The sequence below is a fragment of the Xiphias gladius genome, chromosome 1 (genome assembly GCF_016859285.1).
Source record: "Xiphias gladius isolate SHS-SW01 ecotype Sanya breed wild chromosome 1, ASM1685928v1, whole genome shotgun sequence".
NCBI lineage: Eukaryota > Metazoa > Chordata > Actinopteri > Istiophoriformes > Xiphiidae > Xiphias > Xiphias gladius.
Window position 1 is genome coordinate 31703884 of NC_053400.1, and position 14269 is coordinate 31718152.

At 43.9% G+C, this 14269-nt stretch overlaps 1 protein-coding gene across 1 annotated transcript in view; it reads left to right on the forward strand.

Moving 5' to 3' along the window:
* The first annotated feature begins 327 nt into the window (after nt 1-327).
* Nucleotides 328-14269, forward strand: part of otog (otogelin) — a 70848-nt gene continuing 56906 nt past the window's right edge. Inside the window, exons 1-10 of the mRNA XM_040135677.1 lie at nt 328-514; nt 744-801; nt 1958-2015; nt 3863-4874; nt 7490-7591; nt 8136-8293; nt 10381-10502; nt 11262-11470; nt 12366-12496; nt 13222-13328. Of these exons, the coding sequence (XP_039991611.1) occupies nt 439-514; nt 744-801; nt 1958-2015; nt 3863-4874; nt 7490-7591; nt 8136-8293; nt 10381-10502; nt 11262-11470; nt 12366-12496; nt 13222-13328 (2033 nt within the window). The 5' untranslated portion in view covers nt 328-438. The remainder of the gene's footprint in view (nt 515-743; nt 802-1957; nt 2016-3862; nt 4875-7489; nt 7592-8135; nt 8294-10380; nt 10503-11261; nt 11471-12365; nt 12497-13221; nt 13329-14269) is intronic.

The window sequence follows — 14269 nt, forward strand, 5'->3', positions numbered from 1 at the left end:
GCCCGACTGACCGGTGTGATGCGCCGCTGGCGGTGGGCCACAAGGGGGCGCTGTCCCCGGGGCGGGGGGGTCCTGTCAGGGTTCAAGCGCTTCAGCCCGGCGGCCCGACGGGTGCGAGGCATCTCACCGGGTCTGGCGTCTGGTGGTTTGTAACGGTGAATTAAACCGGGAGTCTTACCATCAAATCAGACCTCACCTGCAGATACGGCGTACCCCGGTTTCCTGCCAGAGCGGTGGCCCCGCCCCCGGGAGCCCGGCCCCGCCCACCCGCGCATACCTTATGCTAATGAGCAGGTGAAGCGGTTCTTGAGGCGCGCGGCGGGCCGCCCGCCCGACGAGCCGGATGGAGCAGCGCAGGGAGCGGCGGGAGTCCAGCCGGAGGGATCTCACCAGGTGATGCTGTCCAAGCCCGACTGACTGCGGATCCGCGAAACACGAATGGATCCCTATTCGAGACGTGGCTGGGAAAGGCTTTTTCACTTATCGTCTCTGTGTTGTATCCTCATTTATCAAGGTGAGTCGCCTCCGGGGGGGAAATGAAGCTCTTACTTCTGAGTGGAAGTGGAAAGACACACAGATCCACATGGTCCAGGTCTCGCTAAAGGGGGTGTAAACCTGCCGCATCTGCTTAATGCGGCCGCTGTTCCCACTTGTCTTAATCTGGGTTGGTTTTTTCAGATGAATCACACTGACTCTCAGTTCTTATTTTGTCTTTGCTGGTTATTTATTTTCTTTGATTTCAGCGCATCTTTCCTGGGGAGTTGAGAGAGTGAACGTCTCTGACTGGGGTGAATTTAATCAGTGAGTTAATTTCATATATTTGGCCATGTATTGTTTTTTATTACTTTGTCGTAATTTTTCATGTTTTTTTGTTTTTTTTTTAAATTTGATGTTATTTGCATTATACTGTTTTATACAGGCAGTACTGTGCAAGAGTTTTAGGCAGTGGAGGCTTTCAAAAATAATGTCATCATTAGTTTATATTTATCATTTAACTTCATAAAAAAGTGCAGTAAACAGAAAAAAACCTGAATCAGATCAGGATTTGCTGCGACCCCCCTTTGACTTAAAAACAGCACCAGTTCTCCTCGGTACATCTAGACACAGTTTTTTCAGGTCCTTGGCAGGTGGGTTGTTCCAAGCATCTTGGAGAACTCGCCCCAGTTCCTCTGTGGATGTAGTCCGTCTCGGTGTCTCCTGTCTCCTCATGCGATCCCAGACTGACTGGTTTGATGCTGAGATCAGGGCTCTGTGGGGGCCAGACCCTCTGCTGCAGGACTCCTGGTTCTTCTTCGCCCTCTTGCCCCCGAACATAGTTCTTTATGACTCTGACTTAATGTTTGGGATCCCTGTCAGAATGAAATTTGGGGAAAACCAGACCCCTCCCTGATGCGACTGAGTTATGGAGAAGATTCTAAAGTGACTAAACTTTTGCACAGTGCTGTGTAATATAAGAATTTGCTGGTACTAAGAGTTGTATTCCCGTAGTATATCATTTATAATAATTTTGAAATTGTAATAATGTCATTGTAGTAACGGGCTGAAATGACTGGTTGTTATTTTTTTAAAGAAAAAATGGCTAAAATTCACTGGTTGTTCTCAAATGTGAATATTTTCAGTTTATTTTAGTAAAGTGAAAGAAGATATTTTTGTTGGTGGCACAAAACAAGGAAATTGATCAGTTATCAAGGGTCATTAGTGGCTATTTTCTGACACTTCAGTGGATTAATTGTCAGATTAATCAATAATTAACTTTTAACTTGGATTTAGGCGGCTTTTTGCCAGAGGAGCGGCAGTGGTTGTTTGGTTAGTTGGTAGTTCGTTTTTTTTTGTTTTGTTTTTTGGGTTGTTTAGCGGTTTGGTTCCTCGGTTGGTGGTGGGTTTGTGTTGTCCCAGGGCGAGGGGGGTGGGGGCAGCTGCGGCAGGAACAAACATCTCCTTGTTCTCTCTGTCCCAGCAGCGGGAGCAGCGGGATAAAGCAGCAGAAATGGGACACCGCTTCCCAGGGAGGGCAGGTAGGCAGCCGCATTGATCACTGACGCTGATGGAGCTGCTTCGGGCGGCAAACACACAGCCAGAGATCACCGAAAGGAATCTGCGACGCTCACGCCAAAACACAGACCTGCAGAAAAGAGAAAAAAACAAACCATCGCCTTTTATTCCAGTAGTTAATACGCTGTGTTCCAGTATTTCACATATCAGACATGTAGATTCACAGACCGTGTATGTACAGGAGTAGATGTATAGAAAAATATGGGTACAATTTAAATAAACACAAGGATGTAAACATTATATATTATGTGGGACGATGTAGATTTCCAACATGTTCTCAGAAATGTTAATGTATTGTAGAGTAAAAAAAAAAAAAGGTGGGAGCCATTATTTTAATAATTACTACTACTGATATTGATTACATTCAAATTCAGTTTTTAAAAATTCCTCACACACCGAGAAAAAGAAATTTTTGTGGTCTTACAGTTTTTCTTGTATAGATTCACACTGGTTGTTTTCAAACAGCCTGTATCTGTCAAGTTGTCTTTGAAATACATGTACTTCTTTACAAAAAATTCCCATGAGATCTGGCTGACACTGTACCTAGATGACACACATAGATGTACAAACTGAAAATGTACATTGTTCCCTACTGACGTGCACTTCAGCGTCTAAAAGTAAAATTTGTCCGCGGTGACATTTGTTCCTCGGAGGCAGACATGTGAGGGAGTCCCAGCAGGGATATACAGTGGCTGCTCTGTTGTCTCACCCTTCCTCTATCAGAGACCCCATCGGCCTCAACGTGGTCCCTTCCTTTTGTCTGGCTTTCCTCTGGCTCAGAGAGGCGTGAGAATCCGGCCCAAACTATAGGGGCCGGTAAACGAACAAAGCAATTAGTAGCACAGGTCACAGGTCACAGGTGTGGAGAGCCGATCTATCTCATGTCAGATCTCTGAGCACACGAGGGCTCACTCATGATTCCATCAATGGATCGTGGCGCCTGGGTCGAGACCTTGCTATATTTGTGTTTGACCCGCTCAGTTTCGATATCCCTAATAATACTGATCAGTGATTAATAAGTCATAGTCACACACCCCTCATAAAAGAATCTGACAGTTTTCGTGCCAAAATATTCTAGATATTCAGATTTTCCCCTGGACTTTTGTACTTCTGAGACAGCTTTCAAAACCTTTTAATTTCTGCAGCTCTGCAATTTCAACTGTAAAACTTGGCAATAAAATAAAATTTATCCGGAGGGAGAATTCGTATTCTACTTTAACAATCTACGCGATAAATGTCCCCTCCATCATCCTTAGTGGGAAAACACACAGGGGAGGTGGGGCTGTTGACATGGATGTGAAAACTCTGTTGGAAGTCACAGAGGAGTCATTAATGAAGGCTGGATGACAGGTCTTTTCTCTCCAGCCTCTTCTTTTCCCAGTGCTGCTTTGGTTCCATCCTCACCAGTCCGGGCTCTGGTTTGGCAACAACCTGCGTAATTCTGGGAGGAATTTTTGCCCCAACAAAACACAGAATTGTAAAAGTTTTGGGTGTCCTACATTTTAATCAAACCTTTATTAATCTGTCACCCGAGAGCTGAGCTTGTTTTTCAGATTTGCTTGATATCATATTAAACTCATGGAATTAATTAAAAGAATTAGACTGATTTACAAGGACTTCATTTTGCTTTGCTGAAATTGGCTCCTTGCTCCCATTGCCAAACAGTGTCAGGGCCCAATGTGAAAATGATCAGATTTAATATATTTGGTTGGAAGAAGCTCTGAAACAATCGCAAGGTACAATCAGGTTATGACTGAATGGTTGCAACTGTTGGATGAAATACCTGTTGATGCAGTTTCTCTCCTTGAAGGACCTCCAGACAGCAGCTGCTGCTTTACAAACCAACACGTCTTCCTCCGGTCGTTCACTGGTCAGCCGGACCGCCACGTCCAACCTGACGTCCTCCAGCACAGAGAGGAGACTGACCCCCTCATGGTCCCTCAACTCTGACCAAGCATTTCCAATGACAGCACCATCTAGTCAAACACCATCAAGAACTGTATCATCCAGCCAATCACCGGGCATAACAACACAATCCAGCCAATCAAAAACCAACCCGGCACCATCCAGCCAGTCACCAACCACCGCAGCATCAGCCAACCAACCATCCATTCACTCTCCTTCAAAGATAGAACTCCCCAGCCAATCACCAGCCACCACAGTACCAGCCAGCCAATCATCAAGCAGAACAACACCACCCAGCCAATCACCAACGAGCACAGCGTCAACGAGAAAATCATTAGGCAGCACAACAACAGCCAGCCGAAAACCAACCAGCGCAGCAAAATCCAGCCATTCACCAACCAGTACAGTACCAACCAGCCAATCAACTACCTCTACAGTACCAACCAGCCAATCACCAACAACCACAGAATTAGCCAGCCAGACACCAGTTGGAAATGCGCCACCCAAGACCTTATCTGGCCATTCAGCAGGCAGTACTACAAAACCTAGCCAATCATCATCCAGCCAAACGACATTGAGCCAATCAACAAGCAGCTCAAAAACATCAAACCAATCATCACTCAACTCAACATCTCCTAATCAATCCTCAACCACTTTAATACCAGCTAATCAATCCATACCCAGCTCAAAAACATCAAACCACTCATCATACAGCTTAACATCTCATAACCAATCACTGTCAAACGCAACACCATCTGACCAATCCCTAACCAGCTCTGAAACATCAAACGAATCGTCATCTGGTTCAGCATCACCAGTCAGCGGAGCCTTTTCACCAGTTGAGAGTCCAGTTAATATTTCACTGCTCACCAGGCAGGTGAAGGAAGCCCTGAGGTCGTCGTTTCGTAGGACTCCAGGTGGGTTTAGAAAGGTCAATATGAACGTTGAATGTGTGGAGAGGGGATTTGGTTTAACCACAAGTGACCATCCGGTTTCTTTGTTTAGATCATTTTCCACATGGTGCAGTGAGGACAAGGCTGGATTACCAACAGGGGAAAGCGGGCAACTGCCCGGGGGTCCCGCACCCCCAGGGCCCCCTAAAGCCCCAAGTTAACTCCATATCATTTGGGTCTATATAATTTCATTAATCAAAAGTTTTAAGAAATTTGAACCACTGACGTACAAAATCGGCTATGATGGGGCCTCCATCCAAGTTTTTAATCAAATTGCTTCTATTTTTACTGCGTCAAATAATGAACACACAGAAAACCTCAGGCTAGGTCGTATTATTCCATCATAGCTAACAATTACTCTCATAATCAATAAGTCTGACAATTAGTTTCTTTAATAGTTGATTGATTAGTATATAAAATGTTAGGAAATAGTGAAGAATGCAGATTTTTATTCCCTGAAGCCCAAGTTCAAATTTGTTTCATCTGACAGTCAACAGTCAAAAACCCAAAGATGCTGAGTTTATTATCATACAAAAGTATGAAAACTAGTAAAGGTTGGCATTTGAGAAGCTGGTACCAATTAATTTTTGACATTTTTGCCTAAAAAATGACTTAAACAACTCAAACCAATCATTTCAGCTCTAGGGTACTGGCTTGTTTCTGGGCGGCTGGGGAAACGTGGAGGTCAATAGGGGCCCAACAACAAATTTTTGGCCCCCAAGGAGGTTAATCTGTCCTGTGTAATCTGCAGGGAAGAGGTATTGGTGTTGATGCCAAAGTCTGAAAATTTCAAATCCTTCACATAGTGCCATTAAAGGAACAGTTTGACAGTTTGACCTTTTGGTAAATATGCTTATTCGCTTTCTTGTGGAGAGTTTGCTGGACAGATAGATACTGCTCTCATGTCTGTGGAGTTATGGTGCTATTCATTTATCTGTATTTAAAGGCCTGGCCCTGAACAAAGGTAAAAAATAATATGCCTACCAACACATCTAGAGCGCATTAACACTTGTATTTGTTTAATCTGTGTGTCACCTGAAATGTAAAAACAGCTTTCTGTGTTTTATGGGGAGTTGTGTGCTGTAACTATTTCTTGACGGAGAACGTATTTCTGACTTCATCACTGTGAAGTAACAGGTGGAAACTCCAGTCACTGCGCCTGGCACGGTTGGTCGTCAAGAAAATAGCTACAACATGTAACTCCCCGCAGCTGAAACTTGAGGTTTTTCATTTCAGTTTGTGAACAGTCTAAACAAAGAAGATACATCGTGTTAATTATTGATCTCTAGAGGTGCTGGTAGACATATTTTTTAAATTTAGACAGGGCTAAGCTAGCTGTTTCCCCTTGCTTCAAGTCTTTACATTAAGCTAAGCTAATGGGTCCATAGCTCCGTAGTTAATACATAGACACAAGACTGGTATCGATCTGCCCGTTTAGCTCTACACAAGGAAGCATATAAGTGTAGTTCCCAAAATGTTGAACTATTCCTTTGTGGTTACGGGAAAATCGTGTTTGTCGAAACTAGCAAACATTAATTGCTGGCGGAAACTGTGTCCAGAATCATCCCGTACACATAAACCTGAGTCCAAAGTAATTTTACCCCAACGCCATTTTTGTTGTGCAAGTTTTCTAATGTGGCTTTAAACTGAGCAACAAGCGAGGCTTCTGTTTTATTTCCCCTTCACAGAGTGAACAGCAGGAGAATAGCTTTTATCTGAGACCCCTCCCCTCTCCTCCACAAGCCTCTTTATCTTACCTGTGCTTGTGTGGGACGTGGCTGACTGGGCAGACGAGCTGTAAGCCCACTGAGCGGATGCTGTTACTGCAGGATGAGGAGCCATCGCTTGGTGTTCGGTGGTGCGTTCAGTGGCCGGAACATTTGTTTGGGGGCCCCACAGTGCTGACAGGTGGGGGCCGGGGCAGACAGATGGCGACTTTTGCTTAAAGTTGTGACCTGCTGATTCTCAAAGTCAGTCGTCCGTTTCACTGGTTCTTAGCATCCCGGCGCAAAAATTAGTGGTCGGGCCTCCACGGACCTCCACTTTACATGGCAGTTTGATTATTTCCCCAGACCCCCAGACCCCCAGACGCCAACCAGAGCTCCAGAGCTGAAGTGATGAGTCCATTAATCAATTAGTCAACAAATTTACAATCAATCAAATTATATAGACCCAAATGATAGGAAGCTCTCATTGCCCGGTTGGTGATCCAGCCTTGATATACAGAGTCGATTTAACAGCTGTTGATTTTATGGGACTGGAAAGAAACACAGTGTTTTCTCTCTATAAATTTATTTTCATATCTTTTCTTTATGCCGTTTTTACCTGTAAAGTATCAAATGAGTAAAAAACCAGATATCCTGCATACTCTGTCATTTTTTACTCCTTTCATTTAGTCTTAATTATGTTTCAATCAGTAAACATTTGTCAGGTCAGATTCAGGTGAAATACCGAATGATTAAATTGGTGAACCACGTATCGGTGAAACAACCTGAAAAGTGAAAATCACTTGAGTTTTTTCAGGTTTCCAGTCTGACGAGCAGCAGTGTAATTGTGTGTTTTGTTTTGTTCTCTCTCAGCAGAGCCATGTGCGTCTCCCTGCCTGAACGGGGGACGGTGCGTCCAGTCGGAGTCGTGTGACTGCAGCTTGTATCGGGCCACCGGACACAGGTGTCAGACAGGTAAACCACACGCCTGATGTTCTTCTTCTTAGAACCCATTTCAATCAGTTTAAATGTTTTAAATTTGAAATTAAAAAATTATTTGAACTACGGCATTGGGGGTTATTTACACAACGTGAAATAAAAGTGCCAGTGGATTATTTAAGGAGCTGTGGTCAGGACATGGTTAGCTTAGCCTAGCATAAAAAAATGGGAAGAGGGTCGAACGGCCAGCCTGGCTCAGTCCAAAGTGAAAATTGGGTCTTGTTTGTTTCATCGCACAGACATGAGATTGGTATCGATCTTATCATGGCACTTTAAAAAAAAACAAAAAACGAATAAGTACGTTTCTCAAAACATCGAACTGTTCCCTTATCAGAGATGAGTCGAAGGCTGAATATGAAACTAAGTGGTTTGGTTAAGATATATACTATATTAAGTTTTGCCCTGGCATTTCTCTGCTTGTGAAACTAAAGAACTAAAGAAAAACCTTTTCGATTGAGCCTCACAGATGGAAAACCCTCCGTTAATCATCCGTTTTCTCTCCTCCAATCCGCCCGCCCAGTCCCAAATCCCGGCTTTGAGAGGGAGATGACGTGCAGGACGTGGGGTCAGTACAACTTTGAGACCTTTGACGGCCTTTACTACTACTTCCCCGGTCGATGCACGTACACTCTTCTGAGGGACTGTGAGGAAACCACCCAGGCCAGCATTGTCGTCCAGGTTAGTTCAGACTCACCTGCACCGGGACGAAATCAAATCCTCCCAACTAGAAGCTGCCCAGAGGGTTTTCGGTTCGACGGCCGCTTCCAGCATAGGAAAGTTTGGACACCTGCTCCAAAGCACACTCTCCTCTCTGACTTTCAGTCTCAGCCTGAGGAAAAGATTTGGTCTGAAGATTAATGAAAACTATCTGGTTATTAGAGTCAATTACAATTAAATACGGCAATTACCCGCTATGCTTTGAAAGCATCTGCAACAGACTGGGACTTTGTTCCCCTGAAAAGGCAGCAGATACTGTAGCTGTGTATGGGAAAACCAAACCAACCAGGGAACGTGAAAAGATCCATATGCATTATGATTATTGATAGTACATTGGTACCAGTATTAATAATAAGGAGCATTTAGCGAAGAGAAAGGAATTGTAAAACTGCAATGCTGCAAATCCCACAACATGAACGAGTTGGAAGGAAGTGAGATGACATTTTCTTTTCAGTAGATAGACCCACACTTTGCTCAGGAATGACTTAAAATGGCAAACAGGTGTGTGTGTGCGTGCATGTGTGTGTGTCACTTTCAGGGTCAAGTTTCAGCATTTAAGCCAGTCTTTAAGGGAGAGCTGGGGCTAAAAATTATCGTCTCAAGTTGTTTCTGTTTTTCTCCATTCGAGCTGCAGCTGGCAGAGCTTTCGCTGCTCTGCAGTGCCGGCCGTCGGCAGAGGAGACGTTACAGGCAGAGCAGGAAGAGCGAAATAAAACAAAACGCTCTCTCAGCAGACTGTAACTCAAGAACTGAAGAAAAATCGGTCGAACGAGTTGTTTTCAAAGGAGAAGGCTGGCATTATTCTACATTTGTCATAATATCAGAATGCATTAGGACGTCTCTCAATACTTTGTGATTTCCCTGCCCTGTCTGTGGCTCTCAGTCCCAAGCCCATTGGTCCCTGCTGAAGACAGACCGCTTTAAAACCGGCTCACATATACAGTGGGATCCCAGGGTCTTAGACCACCTTCCAATTCGAGACTTTTGGACTGGAATAGAACGATTTTCGATAGATACCTTCAAGTTCACCCAGAACCTGGGTTTTTCTTTAGAAACAGGAGAGACCGAGGTCATGGAAATATTCCTGTCGACATCCAAATCAGCAACATGTAAATAAGATTATCTCCAGACTGTCTCTCCAGACCAAGTCTGAGAATACGCCGTGTATAAAAGAGAAGTGGGGAAAGGAGGGAAACTTTAATATTTCAGAGGAGGCCTTGGAGAAGAATATTTCAAGCCCAGTGGAATTCGGCCCGTTCAAACCACATGGCCGGAATTCCGTTGGAAAAATATTGTAAGGATTTTTTATCACGCAAAAACGACATCAGGGAAGTGGTGGTGGACGTTGGAGACTATGCGGGATAAATGACGCCCGTCACGTCCCTATTTTCTGGAATTGCCTGGTTATTCTTCCCCATTGGCAGGAAAATCGCAAACACACTAACAACGTATGTGGAGCCAACATTCCTTTTAGATGCGATACTGTACATGTATATGGGTGACATCGCGTCTGAAGGGGTGGCGTATGAACGATAAGAAACTGGTACAGACACCTCAGGCAGCCCATCGCTGATCGATGGAGGTCGTATATGAAATATATACCATGGAAAGGTTGTCATTTTCCCTCAAAGTCCAAAAATAATTTTTTTTTTTTTTTGTCCAATTTGGACCAAGTGGACTGAGTACATTAAACCCATAAGGTTAGACTTTAGCTGACTGGGGAGAATAAATGAGTGAGAATATAATGTGATTTTTGTATTTATCGCGTCTAACAGCTCCCTCTTTATCCGTTTTTTTCTCCTCCACTCAAGCCTCTGTGGTGTCTGAGGTGAAAGCTTCCCGTGTTCAGCTTCAAATAATTCAGGCTAGTGATAAAATAGAAAACCTCTGGGAGAGTCAGGCTGTAAAATGGTTATGAAACGTACTGCCAAACTTTGGAAAAACTCACACTCGGTTGTCCTACAGGGGGCACCACAGTGGCTTTTAACACAGTTTACTTTGCGTCCTACTGAATGGACACATGCCATGTTGAATCTTGCTGCTTGCAGGTCCACAATGATCCAGGCTGTGGCTCTGGCCCCTACGCCTGCCGACGGTCAGTCAGCCTCTTCCTGCCATGGGAGGGCGAGGTCCGGCTGCACGCCACCAACGTAACCTTCAAGGGCCAAAGGTCAGCAGTGTGTAACGCCAGACACAACAAAACATCTTTGTATAAAAATGTATTTCTTTATTTATGATTCTTACTTCCACTTTCTCCCTTTCTGGAATTCCTTATATCAGAATTTTCTATTTATTTCAGTTTATTGCTTGATTTGTTGTATTAGACGTATGCTCAACAAGTTTTTATATATACATGTACATACACACACACACACACACACACACACACACACACACACACACACGCATTTATTTAATTCAGGATATTGTTCCTTAAGGGGCTATTTGAGGCAGCAACTTTGCAAACATAGCACACTTAGACAACTCACCTACACACATAAAAACAATCCAGAACCATTAGAAAGAGTTAAAATACAGAAGGATTTATGACAGTGGCCAAACCACAGCTGGCCAACAAAGTGGCCAACTCCAGACAATTATTAGGTTCCAAAAGAACAGAAGTCAGAATTACAGGTGCGTTTATCTGTCTATACACAAGGTAAACGGTCTGTGTTGTTCACAAGTGTAATGGCCTCTGGAATAAAACCCAACCTTCTTCTGTTTTACGTGCAGTGGATCTAAAAAACAGTCCTGAAGGCATCAGCTCCTCAGCAGGCATAGAGGGACACGTGTGGGCTCGTGTTTGTAATTCGTATTTTATCTGTACAACTTACCACGTACTGCGTATATCAGCCGCTGTGAGGTCCTTTTTAGAAGAGAAGGTGGGTGGTGTCCGTTCTCACCGTGGATTCACGGTCTCCGTCTTCAGTTTGCAGCTGCCTCATCACATCCACGACCTGCAGCTGGAGCAGATCTCGCAGTACGTTCTGGTGACGCAGCGGCACGGCTTCACGCTGGCCTGGGAGGGACGCGGCGGCTCCGTCTACATCAAACTCAGCCCGGAGTTCGTGGGCAGAACCTGCGGCCTGTGCGGTAACTTCAACGCGGACGTCCAGGACGACCTGAGGACGAGCTACGGTAGTGGCACGATAATCCAGGGACGAGGGAAGCGAGTTCTAGTCTAGATGTCGGGGTTAAAATTGGCCTAAATTCAGCCTAAAAGTAAAAGCCCTCTTGTCATCTGGGTTACACTCATTACAGCATCTCGATGACTATATTTCAGCATGTAGTTAAAACCTGCTTCATGTTGAAATATAATAATGTAGATGCAGCAACAGAACCCGCGAGTCACTTAACCACGCTATCACTCGTCCAATCTGGCCACAGGGAGTGAGAGCAGCTCAGCTGGTTTCAAGGCTTCCTGTCACCTGTGTCGGCCTGAGTCTTGTGGGATCAGATTATAATCAGTAAGCACATAACCACATACAAATCGGGGCGTTCACACGTCCAGACTGATTGTAATTTGATCAATCCAACCGTGTGAGGACGTGTTCAGCGACACATTTTACCTCATTAACAAAAAACAAAAAAAAAAAGAAATTTTAAACGCAACACTTACAGTTCATGTATAGTAGGTAGGATGACAGAAATAAACTTTAGATTGAACAAATAGGCCTCATTGGTAGATTTTAGCGTTTTCGAAACAAGTCATGCACTTTGCTCCCGACCATTTTGCACCATTTAATCTCTATCCTCATCAATTACTTTCCCGGTGGCAACATAATCCACAGTTATAAATTACGTGTCACAAACCCAAAGCAGAAGAAAAAAAAAAAAAGAAGAAGAGATTGATGCTGCGAAAAGAAAAAGTTGCACCAAGTTGTTTCTTGCATTTGAGTTGTTGCTCTCTCCGTTGGTGAAGTGGTGAAGTTCGAAACATGCACAACAACTGGCACAGTCCTCTCACTTCATCTCCACAGACCAGCACTTTTGTTTTTTTTGTTTTTTTTTAAACACTCTCTCTCTCTGCCAGGCGTGCTGACCCGTGACATAGAAATGTTTGGGAATAGCTGGCGGGAGACGGAGCCACACCAGGCGCGATGTCCCACGGTGCCCCCTGGCTTCTCCTCACCCTGCGCTGCGGTCGATCCTCGTGTCCTGCTGGTGAGGAGTCTGATTAAAAACTGTCGGTGGCCTGCTGCAGAGAAAAAAGACAAAAAACAAAAACGTCTTCTAATATGAACAATAAAGGCAACACAGGAATTTGTCTCTCTGTGTACTCATGTCGGTGACACAGCAGACTCATTAAACACAGGGCTAATACTGGACCTGAGACTCTGAGGAACATGGACCCAAACACAGTTGTGTTTCAGATGACATGACATGAGTAATAGGAAGTCCCTTCATGTAGCACTAATACGTAAATGTATGTATATTTAAAAAAAAAAAAAAGTATTATAGGCTCAATTGTTAGATAATTTTATTCTTTCATTTTAATTATATTCCATTTAGTTTCATTTGTTTTGTTTAATTGTTTTGTTTTCAGATGAAGTTTGAAACCTCAATATAATGTCTCTCTTAAGTGAAGTATGCAGTGAAATTTCTTTTAGGTAAACACAGTGGGGATTAAAAAAAATGATCAGACTAACTTTTTAAAGGAAAATTTGTGTAACTGTTCACTCAGTGCAGGAATTATCACTTGATTTTTTCCTTTTTTTTTTTTTTTTTAAACATAGCAGGCAATTTTCAGTTTCTTATTAAAGGAGAGCAATAGTTTATTTAAGTTTCAGAAAATCACATTGTCTTTCATCAGTTTAAATGCGTTGTCGGAAAATGACCATGCTGAATGATGACTGAAAAAACGGTCCGTGTGTGTTTTGCGGCCGCAGAGAGTGGAGGAGGTGTGTGCGGTGCTGCTGGATCCGCCATTTCAGAGCTGCCACGACTTCGTCAGCCCACTGTCCTACATGGCCAGCTGCTCCAACGATCTCTGCACGTAAGGACAGCAGATTCAGATCCACCTTAACCGATCCCCTGACAGCAGATGAGCAGCAGATGACACTCAGGGGATACGGTATCCCAACAAGCAGATCTCAGCCTATTGAAATTACTTGGGTTACAAGTTCAACCTTTTTGTCCTGATGTTTGCCCTCGATGAAAGTCCAAGGGGGTCAGAATTATACAGGTCCATCTGCCAGGGACCATAAGTGTCTACAGTGAATTTCATGGGAATCAGGCCATTAGTTTTTGTAGGGTCTCTGCAGCACCAGTCTCAGTCTCAGCACCAGATGTGTAATGTCTCAATAGCCCCAAACCACATACAAAGAGTCATTATACCTAAAGTTAGTGTCTATGGCAGGCAAGAAAAAAAAATCAAGACCTTTGTAAATACAAGTTTAAGACTTTTTAAAATACGTTTTAAGGCCCTTTTATGAGGGAACTGAATTCAGTCATTTTTAAGACTTTTCAAGATTTTTGCAGATATCCTGTTTTGAGGTCTTGTGTTAATCTGCAGCGTCCAAAATAAAGAGGTGACATTGAGTGACATTAGCCCCGGTAATCTGTCACTACGACCCAGGCCGATTTGGAACAGGGACTAGTTCTAAAGTCAGTCACAGTTTGCTCTGCTCGGAAACAAATCGACCTCATCAGATCATTCGCCTGGACCGGGAGCGTTACCGATGCAGCCACACTGCAACAAACGCTTCGGGCATAGTTCTCCATTTAAAGCCTAGTCGGAGGATTTATTCATTAACAGATAATTCTCCAATTTTCAAAGATGGAGACACAGTCGGCGGGGAGTTATTCGCCTGAGCCGCCGCAGTCCGATCAGTTCAGTGTACCCGGTGTCGAGTCCATCCCTCACATCACCGGGACTCACGCATTTGTTTAGTGAAGTATGCAGGACGCAAAAGTTTAAATTCACATTTATTTATT